A 17,185-nucleotide genomic window follows, 5' to 3' on the forward strand; every position below is an offset into this window, starting at 1 on the left:
TCTGAATGCTTCAGAGTACAACTGGGTGAAAGTGTTGTGGTCTGATGAGACCAAAATGGAGCTTTTTGGCATCAACTCAACTCTCCGTGTTTGGAGGAGGAGGAATGCAGCCTATGACCCCAAGATCACCATCCCCACCGTCAAACATGGAGGTAGAAACATTATACTCTGGGGGTGTTTTTCTGCTAAGGGGACAGGACAACTTCACCGCATCAAAGGGATGATGGACGGGGCCATGTACCATCATATCTTGGGTGAGAACCTCCTTCCCTCGTGGATGGGTATTCCAGCATGACAATGACCCAAAACACACGGCCAAGGCAACAAAGGAGTGGCTCAAGAAGAAGGACATTAAGGTCCTGGAGTGGCCTAGCCAGCCTTCAGACCTTAATCCCATAGAAAATCTGTGGAGGGAGCTGAAGGTTCGAGTTGCCAAACGTCAGCCTCGAAACCTTAATGACTTGGAGAAGATCTGCAAAGAGGAGTGGGACAAAATCCCTCCTGAGATGTGTGCAAACCTGGTGGCCAACTACAAGAAACGTCTGACCTCCGTGATTGCCAACAAGGGTTTTGCCACCAAGTACTAAGTCATGTTTTGCAGAGGGGTCAAATACTTATTTCCCTCATTAAAATGCAAATCAATTTATAACATTTTTGACGTGTGTTTTTCTGGAGTTTTTTGTTGTTGTTATTCTGTCTCTCACTGTTCAAATAAACCTACCATTAAAATTATAGACTGATCATTTCTTTGTCAGTGGGCAAGCGTACAAAATCAGCAGGGGATCAAATACTTTTTTCCCTCACTGTAGGCCTAGAGGATATCCAAAACAACTAACAACTTTTTCTATTTGGCTGGATACTCCATGTACTTATAGAAAACACTATGTGAGCTAGTGCATTAACACCCTCTTTATCTTGCATAGCAGGCATACTCACCCTATCGTGTCTTTTCACCCATTTTCCTTCTCATGTGAACCACGCTGACAGCATGAAAGCGAAATGGCACAACACATGGCAATGCCACAGAGAGTTCTACCTTTATCTAGTCACCACATTCCATGACAGCAAAGCACAAAACTCCACTGTGCACAGATAATGCAATCAACAAGACATTTGTTTTCCCCAGCAACTCCATGGAACTTGGAAAAAAAACTAATGTGGCTATCAATGAATGACCTTTGACTTGAGAAATGGATGCTGGGCAGTGGATTTGAAACCACCAAACTGGTGATGGCCCAATAATATGCCTGAGGGTCTTTCAAAAGAACACATTGAAACATCATGACACTCATATTTATAGGGGACATTTTCATGGAAGTTTCTTATTTGGGATTTTAAAAGTCATTTCTTCCAACCCCAAAAAAAAAATTAACTACGAAACATTTCTCAATTTGTCAAAATAGTCCAAAATATTGAATTATACCAGTGCAAAATATCACTCCGCCCAGGGCTGGGCTGGCCAGGGGGCAGGGAGGTAGGCTTAGGCCCATTCTAGAGGGGAGATATACAGAGCCCACAGCCCAGATCCCTGGTGCTTGGCTGGGGTAGACAGAGGCTGGGCCAGGAAGACCACACCAGCTGCTCTTCTGGACACAGGCAGGCGGGCAGACAGGCAGGTAAGCAGGCTTGCAGGCCCAGGCTTTAATCAGTCTGCAGCGCTTTCCTCAGCATATTAACTTTGGCTCCGTTCACCCCCTGACCAAGAACAACTTAGTGCAAAAATAAGAGTGTTTTCCCCCGACACAGGGTCAATGAGGATCAGATTAATTGGCTGTGTGACGAGATAAAGCTTACTACGCAATGTCTCACCTATTAAGTAGAGAATGCAGCAATCCTGAGGTATCATTAACCTACACCAGGCCTATACAGTACAACCCACACAGTCAACGCATTCAAAGTCACGTGTAACTGACAGTAAACAGCCAACCACCCTAGTCTCTCACCTGTCAGTGTATCGCCTGGCAGGGTCGTTCAACAGCACGCCATGGGGGGTATGGGAGAATGGCGGCTGACGCAGCAGTCGGTGGATGAGAGGCTTGCAGTGGCGGCACAGCGGGCAGTCGGGCTTAGACGCCAGTAGGGTGGCATCAATCTCCAGATGCTGCTCCATGGTGAAGAACTGCACGCCGTACACCTCCTCCTCCACGTCCAGCTTCAGCGTCAGCGGCGCATCACAGAACACGTTACTAGGACCCAACGAGAGGTTGTTTCCACTGACGGTCAGGAGCAGGATGTTGTGGATGGCGGGAAGGGCCATCTCCTCGGGGCTGAAGAAGGTGACCCACACGGTGAGGGAGTCGGGCACTAGTGGGTGGGGGAACTCCAGCTGGAGCATGCAACCCTGCAGGGGACACTCAGACAGCCCCACGACCCACTGCTCGATGCCGGCGTTGGGGCTCCAGGTACGCACGCTGGGCTCACATGCCTGCTCAACGTCTGGAGGTCCTGGGGATCAAACGGACAGGGACCCAGCAGATCAGATAACTTATAATAATACATGTATTTATTTGATATAGCACTTTTCATTTTCTTTGTAAAACAAAATAAACAATTCAACAAAACAAATGTAGGGATCTGGCAGTTATTGGGCGATGGTGTTTCACAGCTTTAGATGATAGGCAGTACAGAAAGGTAGTATCCTGCTAGGAGGGAGCATAGATGGTACAGCCAGGGAACTATAAAAGCAATACACACGCAACAGTCACAACAAACACATATCAGACAAAAATAAATACACCAGAAAACAAAGGTTAAATCATTGCATTTGCAAACATGAGCATCATGTGTGAGAGCATCATGTGTGATTGTTTGAATTTGTTTGCAGGCAGGTAAGAGCTAGAGTATAGATGCGAGCATAGAGTGTGCTGTAGCTGAACCTCTAGTAGGGTGAAATGCTATGATGTGTATATGGGGATTCTACAGAAGTGGTGTGAATTGCTGTCCCGCCCACAAGTAAGTCTTCAAATCTCGAGGACATTTATTCATATCAAACATATGTTCTAAATCAATCCAAGGCAATGACAAACTATCTTAAATTCATATCGCACAAAGTAATTGATCAATTCAATCAATCAACAAGTTTTAGATTCATACAATCAACACTGAACATTTTACAAAGAACAAAAGAGATTATATTTCTCTAAATTCAATTGAAAGATTTTGAAAATCAGGTTAAAAATCATGGTTTTACTATTTTGGTAGTTTAGTATGCAAATAACATTTATAAAATGTATGAGTAATAGAAGGTTAATCAAAATGATCACTACTATGCATGGTTCTCCCTTTACCGCAACTCTTTCACTATGTTTCAGTAGTGACACATTTAGTGGGGTGGTAAGGAATTCAGGTAAATGTGTCAAATGTGCAATACAAACAAAGTGTGTAAGTAGTATATAGATGTAGTAGCTTAATTGTATCACTATTTTGTTGCAAACTTGTAGGGTATTTGAGTTTAAAAAATACTTATAATGGTTGTAATTTCCACTGTGAAATTTCAGACTTGATTTGCCCTAACACAAAATGTATCAACCCTTACAAAAATGTCGATGAATTATAATTCACATAATAATTCACATTTCCTGTTGCTGCAGGATTATCCTACATCTGAGGAGATTTATCCCCCGAAGAGATCGGGTGTCGGCGGATGCCCCCCGCCCCAAAAATCTAAAAGGATCCTACATATGTGTATTTATGCTGCAATAGTTTGTGTGTCGGGGGGCTAGGGTCAGTCTGTTATATATCTGGAGTATTTCTCCTGTCTCATCCAGTGTCCTGTGTGAATGTGAGTATGCTCCCTCTAATTCTCTCTCATTCTCTCTCTCAGATGACCTGAGCCCTAGGACTACCTGGCCTGATGACTCCTTGCTCTCCCCAGTCCACCGGGGCATGCAGCTGCTCCAATTTCAACTGTTCTAACTGCAGCTATGGAACCCTGACCTGTTCACTGGATGTGCTACCTTGTCCCGGACCTGCTGTTTTGGACTCTAACTCTGAATGATCGGATATGAAAAGCCAACTGACATTTACTCCTGAGGTGCTGACCTGTTGCACCCTCTACAACCACTGTGATTATTATTATTTGACCCTGCTGGTCATCTATGAACATTTAAACATCTTGGCCATGCTCTGTTAAAATCTCCACCCGGCATAGCCAGAAGAGGACTGGCCACGCCTCAGGGCCTGGTTCCTCACTAGGTTTCTTCCTAGGTTCTGGCCTTTCTAGGGAGTTCTTCCTAGCCACCATGCTTCTACATCTGCATTGCTTGCTGTTTGGGATTTTAGGCTGGGTTTCTGAACAGCACTTTGTGGCATCGCCTGATGTAAAAAGGGCTTTATAAATACATTTGATTGATTGATTGATTATTGTTTGTTGGAAGATGTGTGCTGAAAGTTGGGGAGAAAAAGGACACAATTTATGTGAATAACGCATTTAGAACAGTGGTCTGACTGACTACACATGGATGAGGTCAGTGAAGTATCAGGGCTGAATGAGCTGTTGACTTTTCTCAGCCATGGACTATATGCGGCAGACAGCGGACTGAGTTCATTGGCAGTAAAGCAGGGGAGGCAGCAGACTAGCTGCAGACTGAGGTGTGTTCCTACTGAGAGGGGCCCTGCACAGGGTTCTCACTTTGTGTCGGTCATAACAACCCCAAACAGCGCTCCTCCAGCCATATTTGGAGTCCACAGATACCTTGCATTATCCAGAGTGACGTACACCAACATTCATCAAGTGCTTTGAGAAGCCAGCGCCGCAGACACTGTGTTCTCCCTGTTTTCCTTTTGTGCACTTCCAAACTGGCAACCAACAAAACCCATTTGCTAACCTCATTTCTGGGCACTGCACAGAATTCCAGTGTTTAATCAAGTGAGCACCGAATTCGGTTTCCAGGCCACATTATCTTAACACATGTATTATAAGTGTGTGTGGCCAGAATAGAGGTAACTTTGAAAAAAGGACAGAAAAGAAACTGAGGAACTGAGATGCACTTACAGTTTGTACCCAGTCTCTGTCTCTCTGTCTGTCTGTCTGTCTGTCTGTCTGTCTGTCTGTCTGTCTGTCTGTCTGTCTGTCTGTCTGTCTGTCTGTCTGTCTGTCTGTCTGTCTGTCTGTCTGTCTCTCTGTCTGTCTGTCTGTCTGTCTGTCTGTCTGTCTGTCTGTCTGTCTGTCTGTCTGTCTGTCTGTCTGTCTCTCTGTCTGTCTCTCTGTCTGTCTCTCTGTCTCTCTGTCTGTCTCTGTCTCTGTCTCTGTCTCTGTCTCTCTCTCTCTCTCTCTCTCTCTCTCTCTCTCTCTCTCTCTCTCTCTCTCTCTCTCTCTCTCTCTCTCTCTCTCTCTCTCTCTCTCTCTCTCTCTCTCTCTCTCTCTCTCTCTCTCTCTCTCTCTCTCTCTCTCTCTCTCTCTCTCTCTCTCTCTCTCTCTCTCGTTTTTCATTTACATTTTGAGGAAAGGAGTTTTAGCCACTGCCAATGTGTTGTAATGTCAGCTGTTATGGTGGGCTGTCCTCCTGCTTTGGAACTCCTACTACGGATGCCAGAGGTTAGAGATTTACGATGAGACAAGATGGACATGTATAAAGATTATATGAATCCTTGGCAAGACCCAAGTCTATTTTTCAACACTGTAGAATTACCAGTACAGTAATTTTAAGTATTACTTATTTTATCTTTCAAATCCAACTAAAACAGCACCTGCAATGACTTCTCATCTGAATTCTTCATTAAGGTTAAATCTACTCGCTGGTATATAAACAGCTCTGAAGCGTTTGACCTCGCCTTGCCTCCCAGGCTGCTGAAAGTCCCCAAGGGTGATCAGACAATCCAAACCTGGCCTTTGAATAAGAGGCCTTGCTTTCTCACTTGATTAGCTAATCCCACCGGGGTATTAGCCTGTCTAGGAGAGCTCTCATTCTAGGAAAGGGGGAAAGAGACATTGGGCGGAATTCCAGCTTAATTGCAGTAGGGTTGAATGTGGAGCACTGTGTCTGTGTGCCAGGGCCCTTCGGCATTATGTGGGAATCACACGGTGTAGAGTAGTGGAGCGCTGGGAAAAGGGGACTGGAATTGACTGGGATACGGATGGATAAACATAGAGGGATATGTCCGGGCACGCACTCTGCTTTCTAAGAAAGGGGCCTGCCTCTCCTTCGTGTGTCACACACTCGATAGCACACACACACACACACACACACACAACAGAGGTAACCGTTGTCCTCCACTTTAATGGATGCAAACATCAATTCATGCCATGACCCCTAACTAGAGGGCATGAGAGTAACCACAATGAAAATATGTCTTGCTCACTTGTATTTTGTCCCTTGACAACCATACGGTGTCAATTGATCAATTAATCAATCAAGCGATCCTGCATAGCAGTCAATCTTCAAGAACTTCCTCTAGTACAGTGTTGGGTTCCCGAGTGGCGCAGCGGTCTAAGGCACTGCATTGCAGTGCTAGAGGCATCACTACAGACCCTGGTTCGATCCCGGGCTGTATCACAACCGGCTACACACAATTGGCCCAGCGTCGTCCTGGTTAGGCTTTGGCCGGTGTAGGCCATCATTGTAAATAAGAATTTGATCTTAACTGACTTCCCTAATTAAATAAAGGTTAAATACAACACAAACAAATACATATAAATAGTCTTGAAGGCCAAAAAATGTCAGTCAGTAATTTATTCCATCTCTCTGCATATGATATCTGCAGTGTAAACAGTTGGCGTGGGTGACAGGGGTGAGGGATGGAGAACGTGGTGAGAAGGGAGAGTGATGGGGAAAGCAGAAGGTCTAAAGGAAAGGAGGTGACACTGACAGTCCAGCTCCTCTCTTCTCCCTCGCCTGGGGACTTTCCGCATATTTCCTTCAGCCACTGCTCCTCTCCTTCTATTCCAGATCAAACCTCGTTGGCCTCCACTCAACATCCCGATGTAAAAAAATAAATAAACTTGTCCTGGTGTGCGGATGCTTTTATATAGTGCAACTCTGGAAGGCCTTAAAGGGATACTTTGGTATTTGGCATGCTAGCAGATACCCATAGACGTCCAGTCGTTGCGCTAACACTAGCTAGTATTGGCTTGAGAAACTACTGTATCTATAACTTCCTTCATACTACACACAGATACATCAAAATGGTTCATCTGACTCTGGGGAAGTAGATACATGTCCTCATTGCCAAAATCACAAAGTATCACTTTAAGGCAGTATCGCTTAAGATCAGGTAGCGCGCTCCAGGATTGACATTCTCCAGAATAAGTGAGTGTACAGTACGTGCATGGCTGCGCATATCCAATAGCCCTCCATCCACAAATCATTATCTCATGACCATCATAAAGTGCTAGTTGAGATGAAGCAGGGGAAGCTGCTCTTTCTCTTTAGGTACTTTGTGTCTGAACTCTGTGACCCTGAGTCCCTGCAGTGTGCAGCCCTGGCAGCAATGGAGCAGGGACCAATGAATGTAACCCCTGTTCTCCCAGACAGACAGCGAGAGCACACACACACCAAATACTCACACACAAACACATGGTATCACGTAATGCAGCGAGGCTTGACACTGCCCCGCCTTCAAAGGAGGGCGATGCTAATGAAAGCATGGCCCGACATCTGGGCCAGAGTCAGACAGGAACACTTTAGCGATGCACGGCTCAGTGCAGCAGCACATACACGCACATATACACACATATACACACATATACACATATACACACACACACACACACACACACACACACACACACACACACACACACACACACACACACACACACACACACACACACACACACACACACACACACACACCTACACACATTCAGACCCCTTGACCTATTTCACATTTTGTTGTGTTATAACCTGAATAAAATGTATATAAAAAAATGTTTCACCACAATGTTTCACCACAATACCCCATAATGACGAAGTAAAACATGTTTTAAGACATTTTTGCAAATTCATAACATAAAATGAATGAATAAAATGAGATATCTCATTTACATAGGTATTCATACTCCAGGGTCAATACACGTTAGAATCACCTTTGGCAGCAATTGCAGCTGTGACTCTTTCTAGGTAAGTTTCTAAGAGCTTTGCACACATGGACTGTATAATATTTGTACATATAATTTTTTTAATTCTTCAAGCTCTTTCAAGTTGTTTGTTGATCATTGCTACACAGCCATTTTCAAGTCTTGCCATAGATTTTCAAGCCAATTTAAGTTAAAACTGTATCTGGGCCACTCAGGAACATTCACTGTCCTCTTGATAAGCAACTCCATTATATATTTGGCCTTGTGTTTTAGGTTCTTGTCCTGTTGAAAGGGGAATTTGTCTCGTAGTGTCTGTTGGAAAACAGACTGATCTAGGTTTTCTTTTTTTTTTCAGTATTACTTTAGTGCCTTATTGCAAACAGGATGCATGTTTTGGAATTTTTATTTTCTGCACAGCTGAGGTTCCTAAACCTTTTTGGCCCACGATCCCATTTTGATATCTTAACATTTTTGCAACCCCAACCATGTGATTAACATCCAATGATTATTTGGGGCTATGGCAGTCAATTAAAAAAAACATTCTAACAGTACTTCTGATTGTCTTCTCAACTCACCATCACATACTTTTACTGTGGGGCTATGACAGTCAATAGCAAATTAGTTTGACATAACGTATATTATCCCACCACCACTAATGAGATGGGTGTGCTTGAGGCATGTCGTGTCGGAGGTTCTTATTAAAGTCTGTGGGCGTGGTTGACAGTGTGCACCTCATCTCTGCTGTCACATCCAACCTGGCTTGATATTTGGTTTTAATGCAGACAAGACAGAGCACTGAATCCAGCTTCACACAGATGTGAGTGGGCGAAGGATACCATGAGTTTTATGGTGCTTTCAAGACAACTGGGAACTCAAAAAATATGAGTTCAAATCATGACATCAGTGATCTTCAGGTCGGAAAGTCAGAGCTCTAGAAAGAGGCCAGAGTTCCCGAGTTGGATGACCGTTCAATACAATTTTTCGCAGTCTAATCTCTTTTTTTCCCCAAGTTCCCAGTTGTCTTGAACGCAATGAAGTTGGATGTTGGAGATTTCCGAAATCCCAGTTATGGTATTCCCTTTGTGTCAGGAACCAAAACTCCTCCATAGTGACCCGTGAACGTGTTGTCTGCAGCATTCGGTCACATGACAGCTCAATCAGCTGTTCGATTTCACTTACTGGAATGTCAACTGGGCCAGGATTGGGAATGGATTGGGAAGTAGGTCCCAAAGTGGTCTTCCAAGTGTTGGAGGTGAGCAGTCATCACTCGTGTGGGACACTTACTGATGCTGTTTTCGTTAGAAACATGCCCAGCCGAGGGAAGGGGGCATAGTTCGCTTTTGAAAGACTTTCTCTCCAATAAGAGTTCTTTCCTCTGAATTCACTGATTCTGTCACTCATCTGTAGAATGTGTTTGTATTTCCCCTGCATGCTTGCGTTCAGTTCGTTCAGTTTCCCAAATATGTCTGTTACATACGCAAGGAGACATTTTCTTTACATTACAAAGAAAGTAAACTAAGTCTGTTTTTCTTTACATCCATTGTTAATGACAACAGTTCCTCTCTCAATGCCCTGATCCCCTATCTCCAACTAGTTTTGCGAACAGGTGTGCGCGCAGTGGATGTGGTTTGATGTAGTTTACAATCGAAGTTACCTGCTGCAGTATAGCTCAGAGTTCTGTGCTCAGCTCTTTTGCCGCCACTTGCTCTCCATGTTTCATACAATGCGTCCATATAGCAGAGGGAGACACTTTCATAACTAGAGTGCAGAGCCCCAACTGTGAAAAAGCCCACCATTCAATCCCATGGAATCTGTTTTTCGTCAATATAGCCACGCAGCACACTGAACATCCCCTGTGCCGTTTCATGCTCGGGAAATGTGAGACAGAACAATATGTCCTCATGAATAGCATCCCCCTCATGTATAGCGAACAAAAGTCAATGCATTTGCATCTTGGCCCTCACAGCAAACGTCCATTTGGAGAGCATAAACTGGGGAAATTTTGAGTCGTTCAGTCTTGATTGTTAGCAATATCATAAATTCTTCCTTTAACAGTGTTATCTGACAAAGGTATTGATGTGAGCCTCTGCCTCACCACACATTGTTTTCAGCATATCAACTGCAGCCAGTAATATCAAAGTGTATGCAATAGCGTGTGGTTTCATAGCGTAGTGGGCCTAGGCATTCATCTACAGGGAGGAGGTGAGGGCTCTGGGAGTGTGGTGTCATGAAAATAACCTCTCACACAATGTCAACAAAACAAAGGAGATGATCGTAGACTTCAGGAAACAGCAGAGGGAGCACCCCCCTATCCACATCGACAGGGCAACAGTGGAGAAGGTGGAAAGCTTTAAGTTCCTCGGCGTACATATGACTGACAAACTGAAATGGTCCACCCAAACAGACAGTGTGGTGAAGAAGGCGCAAGAGCGCCTCTTCAACTTTAAGAGGCAGAAATTTTTTTGGCTTTGCACCTAAAACCCTCTTTTACAGATGCACAATTGAGAGCATCCTGTCGGGCTGTATCACTGCCTGGTACGGCAACTGCACCGCCCGCAACAGCAGGGCTCTCCATAGGGTGGTGCGGTTTGCACAACGCATTACCGGGGGCAAACTACCTGCCCTCCAGGACACCTACAGCACCTGATGTCACAGGAAGGCCAAAAAGATAACCAAGGACAACAACCACCTGAGCTATTGCCTGTTCACCCCACTATCATCCAGAAGGTGAGGTCAGTACAGGTGCATCAAAGCTGGGACCGAGAGACTGAAAAACAGCTTTAATCTCAAGGCCATCAGACTGTTAAATAGCCATCACTAGCATAGAGAGGCTGCTGCCTATATATACAGACTTGAAATCATTGGTTACTTTAATAAATGGAATAATAGTCACTGTCTTGTATTAATCATCTCATATGTATATACTGTATTCTATACTATCTACTGTATCTTAGCCTATTCTGCAATGACATTGCCCATCCATATATTTATATATTTTTAATTCCATTACTTTACTTAGATTTGTGAGTATCAGGTATTTGTTGTGAAGTTGTTAGATATTACTTGTTAGATATTGCTGCACTGTTGGAACTAGAAGCAAAGCCATTGTCACGATCGTGTGGCGGATTAACGGACCAAAATGCAGCAGTTGGAAAATAAGCCATCTTCTTTTATTTTAACACGAAGATGAACACGACACAAAAACACTTTAACAAAACAACAAAACAACAAAACGACCGTGAAGCTACAAACGTTGTGCACAAACATACAGGCTACTAACGTTCTTACATAGACAATTACCCACAACCAATGAGAGCCTATGGCTACCCTAAATAAGGCTCCCAATCAGAGACAACCGAAATCAGCTGTCTCTAATTGGGAACTCATTCAGGCAACCATAGACTCTCCTAGATAACTAACCACCATAGACAATGCTAAACATCTACACTCAACACAAAACCATATACTACACCCATTAACCCCTTTACCAAATAAACACCCAAAACAACAAAACATAAACATTCCCCATGTCACACCCTGACCTAACTAAAATAATAAAGAAAACAAAGAATAATAAGGCCAGGGCGTGACCTAACCCCCCCCTTGAGGCGCGAACTCCGGGCGCACCATACACAGTCTAGGGGAGGGTCTGGGTGGGCTCCCCTCCACGGTGGCGGCTCCGGCTCTGGTCGTAGTCCCCACGTCACCACAGTACCTAACCACCTCCTAGGCCTCCTCCAAACGACCCCCCTCCACATTAACCCCATTGCATTAAGGGGGAGTTCCGGACTAAGGGACAGCTCCGGACTAAGGACCAGTACCAGGGTAAGGGGCAGTACCAGGGTCAGGGGCAGTACCAGGATAAGGGGCAGTACCAGGATAAGGGGCAGTACCAGGGTAAGGGGCAGCACCAGGGTAAGGGGCAGCACCAGGGGAAGGGGCAGCTCCAGGGTAAGGGGCAGCTCCGGACTGAGGGACTGCAGCTCCGGACTGAGGGACTGCAGCTCCGGACTGAGGGACTGCAGCTCCGGACTGAGGGACGGCCCATGGCTGGCTGACAGATCTGGCTGCTCATGGCTGGCTAACGGATCTGGCTGCTCATGGCTGGCTAACTGATCTGGCTGCTCATGGCTGGCTGACGGATCTGGCTGCTCATGGCTGGCTGACGGATCTGGCTGCTCATGGCTGGCTGACGGATCTGGCTGCTCATGGCTGGCTGACGGATCTGGCTGCTCATGGCTAGCTGACGGATCTGGCTGCTCATGGCTAGCTGACGGATCTGGCTGCTCATGGCTAGCTGACGGATCTGGCTGCTCATGGCTAGCTGACGGATCTGGCTGCTCATGGCTAGCTGACGGATCTGGCTGCTCATGGCTAGCTGACGGATCTGGCTGCTCATGGCTAGCTGACGGATCTGGCTGCTCATGGCTAGCTGACGGATCTGGCTGCTCATGGCTAGCTGACGGATCTGGCTGCTCATGGCTAGCTGACGGATCTGGCTGCTCATGGCTAGCTGACGGATCTGGCTGCTCATGGCTAGCTGACGGATCTGGCTGCTCATGGCTGGCTGACGGATCTGGCTGCTCATGGCTGGCTGACTGATCTGGCTGCTCCTGTCTGGTTGGCGGCTCTGGCAGATCCTGTCTGGTTGGCGGCTCTGGCAGATCCTGTCTGGTTGGCGGCTCTGGCAGATCCTGTCTGGTTGGCGGCTCTGGCAGATCCTGTCTGACGGACGGCTCTAGCGGCTCCTGTCTGGCTGGCGGCTCTAGCGGCTCCTGTCTGGCGGACGGCTCAGTGGGCTCATGGCAGACGGGCGGCTTTGCAGGCTCATGGCAGACGGGCGGCTTTGCAGGCTCATTGCAGATGGATGGCTCAGATGGCGCTGGGGAGACGGATGGCTCAGATGGCGCTGGGGAGACGGATGGCTCAGATGGCGCTTGGCAGACGGGCAGTTCAGTCATTGCTGTGCAGACGGCAGACTCCTGCCGGCTGAGGCGCACTGTAGGCCTGGTGCGTGGTGCCGGGACTGGTGGCACCGGGCTGGGGACACGCATCTCAGGGCTAGTGCGGGGAGCAGCAACAGGACGCACAGGACTCTGGGGACACACAGGAGGCTTGGTGCGTGGTTTAGACACTGGTGGTAAAGGGCTGGAGACACGCACCATATAGCTTGTGCGTGGAGGAGGCACTGGTGGTACTGGGTTGGGGCGGGGAGGTGGCGCCGGAAATACCGGACCGTGCAGGCGTACTGGCTCCCTTGAACGCCGAGCCTGCCCAACCTTACCTGGTTCTATGCTCCCCGTCGCCTGACCAGTGCGGGGAGGTGGAATAACCCGCACCGGCCTATGTAGGCGAACCGGGGACACCATGCGTAAGGCTGGTGCCATGTACGCCGGCCCGAGGAGACGCACTGGTGACCAGATGCGTTGGGCCGGCTTCATGACATATGGCTCAACGCTCAGTCTAGCCCGGCCGATACGTGGAGCTGCAATGTACCGAACCGGGCTATGCACGCGTACAGGAGACACCGTGCGCTCTACTGCGTAACACGGTGTCTGCCCGTACTCTCGCTCTCCACGGTAAGTACAGGGAGTAGGCGCAGGTTTCCTACCTGACTTCGCCACACTCCCTTTAAGGCCCCCCCCAAGAAATTTTTGGGTTGTACTCACGGGCTTCCAGCCTTGTCTCCGTGCTGCCTCCTCATATCGCCTCCTCTCGGCTTTCGCTGCCTCCAGCTCTTCACGAGGGAGGCGATATTCTCCAGGTTGATCCCACGGCCCCTTACCATCCAGTATCTCCTCCCATGTCCAGAAATCCTTTGTGGGTAGGTCCTGTTGCCGCCTTCCATGCCGCTTGGTCCTATGGTGGGTAATTCTGTCACGATCGTGTGGCGGATTAACGGACCAAAATGCAGCAGTTGGAAAATAAGCCATCTTCTTTTATTTTAACACGAAGATGAACACGACACAAAAACACTTTAACAAAACAACAAAACAACAAAACGACCGTGAAGCTACAAACGTTGTGCACAAACATACAGGCTACTAACGTTCTTACATAGACAATTACCCACAACCAATGAGAGCCTATGGCTACCCTAAATAAGGCTCCCAATCAGAGACAACCGAAATCAGCTGTCTCTAATTGGGAACTCATTCAGGCAACCATAGACTCTCCTAGATAACTAACCACCATAGACAATGCTAAACATCTACACTCAACACAAAACCATATACTACACCCATTAACCCCTTTACCAAATAAACACCCAAAACAACAAAACATAAACATTCCCCATGTCACACCCTGACCTAACTAAAATAATAAAGAAAACAAAGAATAATAAGGCCAGGGCGTGACAGCCATTTTGCTACACCCGCAATAGCATCTGCGAAACATGTGAATGATTCAAGTCCACCAGTCAAGTGCAGCCCATGATCTAAGTACGCTCTCTAGTATAATTTTATATTTTCATAATTTTCATTTCGATTTTGAAGGTTAACAACATTACAATGATTTGGAGATGCAAAGATGATATAATAATGTATATATTTTTGTATATGGATATTTTGGGGAGTGGGGGGGATTTTGTAAATTCCCTCACAACCACATTTTCATATCAGGCGACCCCTAGCTTGGGAACTGTTTCTGTACAGGCTTCCTTCTTTTCACTCTGTCATTTAGATTAGTATTGTGGATTAACAACAATGCCGTTGATCCATCCTCAGTTTTGTCCTATTAGAGCCACTCATCTCTGTAACTGTTTTAAAGTCACCATTGGCCTCATGGTGAAATCCCTGAGAGGTTTCCTTCCTCTCCGGCAACTGAGTTAGGAAGGACGCTTGTATCTTTGTGGTGACTGGGTGTATTGATCCACCATCCAAAGTGTAAATGATAACTTCATGCTCAAAGGGATATTTAATGTCGGCTTTTACATTTTTTTTGCCATCCCCCAATAGATGCCCTTATTTGCGAGGCGAGGAAAACCTCCCTGGTCTTTGTGGTTGAATCTGTGTTTGAAATGTGCTGCTTGACTGAGGAATATTACAGCTAATGTGTGGGGTACAGAGATGAGGTAGTCATTAGAAACATCATGTTCAACACTATTATTGCACACAGAGTGAGTCTATGCAAGTTATTATGTGACTTGTTAAGCACATTTTTACTGATGAACTTATTTAGACTTGCCATAACAAAGAGGTTGAATATTAATTGACTCAAGTAAGTTAGTTCAGCTTTGAAAATGTTATGAATTTCTAAATATTTCTAAAAACACAATTCCACTATGGGGTATTGTGTGTAGGCCAGTGACACAAAATCTCAATTTAATTAATTTAAAAGTCAGGCTGTAACACAATAAAATGTGGAAAAAGTCAAGTGGTGTGAATACTTTTTGAAGGCACTGTATACTTTACATGTGTGCACGCATTACTTTGCACACACACATCCCAGGTCTTTCACGTACATCCACACACTCTCCTGGTTCCAACCAGCTGCAAAATCCCAAAAATTGGGTGGTTTCCACATGGTTTCTTCCATCAATTTTTTCATCCTCTTCCCCCAGCCATATTTCTTTTGGGTCTAGAGCAGTAAAGATTTACTAGTGGTGCTCCAGCTCTCTCTCTGACCACGCCAGGGTTTCCTGTGGTGTGAGGACACAAGCCACGGGACTGACAGGTGTCAGGCGTGTTACACACACACACACGCGCACAAACGCGCACATGTACGCCTGTACATGCCCATTCACACACACATGCCTGGACATGCCCACCATCCCACCAGGCTGGTTGGAGGAGCTATGGGAAGACTGGCTCATTGTAATGGCTGGAATGGAATAAATGGAACAGTATAAAACACAGCAAACATATGGAAGGCACATGTTTGACTCCGTTCCATTTATTCCATTCCAGCCATTATTATTAGCTCATCCTTCTATAGCTCCTCTCACCAGCCTCCACTGACACACACCAATACTTCAACCACACATACACACACTAATGGTATTGGCATTATGCTTGCTTGCATCGTCGGGATGTCTGTGGGTGGCAGTTACTTGACAGCCATAAGCTGTCACTTCTGCAGAGACAATGTACACACACACACACACACACACATGTTTGTTTTTCTATCCTTGTGGGGACCAAACAATTGATTCCCATTCAAAATCCTAAACCTAACCCTAAACCCTAATTCTGACCCTAAACCAAAACCTAAACCCTAAGTTTGGAATGGCTTTTGTCCTTGTGAAATGTCCACCACAAACACGTGCACACGCGCACGCACACACACACCACACACACACACACACACACACACACACACACACACACACACACACACACACACACACACACACACACACACACACACACACACACACACACACACACACACACACACACACACACACACACACACACACACACACACACACACACACAAACACACACACACAAACACAAACACATGAAGCCAGCTGTTAGGAGCCTGTGATGGACTAGCATCGGTGTGTAAACAGGGGAGTGGAAATCTGCTGCTTGCTAACATGGAGAGCTTCCAATCGGGAAATCAGAGAGAGGTTTACACACAGCACAGCGGACAAGCCCAGACATGCCTCTCACACACACACTGTAGCCTGTGTGGAGCAAGGACTTTGCAAACAGACACACACACAGACAAGTGCGCAAGCGCACACAAGCACGCACGCACACACACAAGCACGCACACACACACCGTTCTAGCGCCCGTCTGATCCCGAGCCCAATGAGTCACTGGGCTCATTATTAGCCATGTGCTGTCGGACACCTGCCAAGCTGATCAGATCTCACTGGATTCTACAGACTCTAGCTCTGACCCTGAAAGAATGCAGAATTATATAATGAGTTCACAACCACAGAATAACAATGGAATAACTTTGAAGCTTGGGGAACTGTGCCATCGTGGCATCTCTATCAACATACCAACACAGTAGGGATCATTTATTCCTTATCGGTTTATTTCTTATCAGAGGACCTAGGAGAGAGTTTTAAGACCTCTGTATCTCTATATCTAGACTAGATTGAATAGACTGATCTAGTACTGCTCTAGTCCTAATGTACAGGTATTATTAGCTGTGAATTTAGCTTCCACTAGACTTGGTATGTGATAATAATGGCAGATTTACTGACA

The 17,185-nt window shown here is 46.2% G+C and overlaps 1 protein-coding gene across 2 annotated transcripts in view; it reads right to left on the minus strand.

Annotated features, from left to right (window-relative positions):
* Nucleotides 1–17,185, minus strand: part of pappaa (pregnancy-associated plasma protein A, pappalysin 1a) — a 126,536-nt gene that overhangs the window by 85,261 nt on the left and 24,090 nt on the right. For both annotated transcript variants that reach the window (XM_055936742.1, XM_055936741.1), the window contains exon 7: nucleotides 1,944–2,445. In XM_055936742.1, the coding sequence (XP_055792717.1) occupies nucleotides 1,944–2,445 (502 nt within the window). The remainder of the gene's footprint in view (nucleotides 1–1,943; nucleotides 2,446–17,185) is intronic.

Source organism: Salvelinus fontinalis, chromosome 10 (assembly GCF_029448725.1).
Source record: "Salvelinus fontinalis isolate EN_2023a chromosome 10, ASM2944872v1, whole genome shotgun sequence".
Lineage (NCBI taxonomy): Eukaryota > Metazoa > Chordata > Actinopteri > Salmoniformes > Salmonidae > Salvelinus > Salvelinus fontinalis.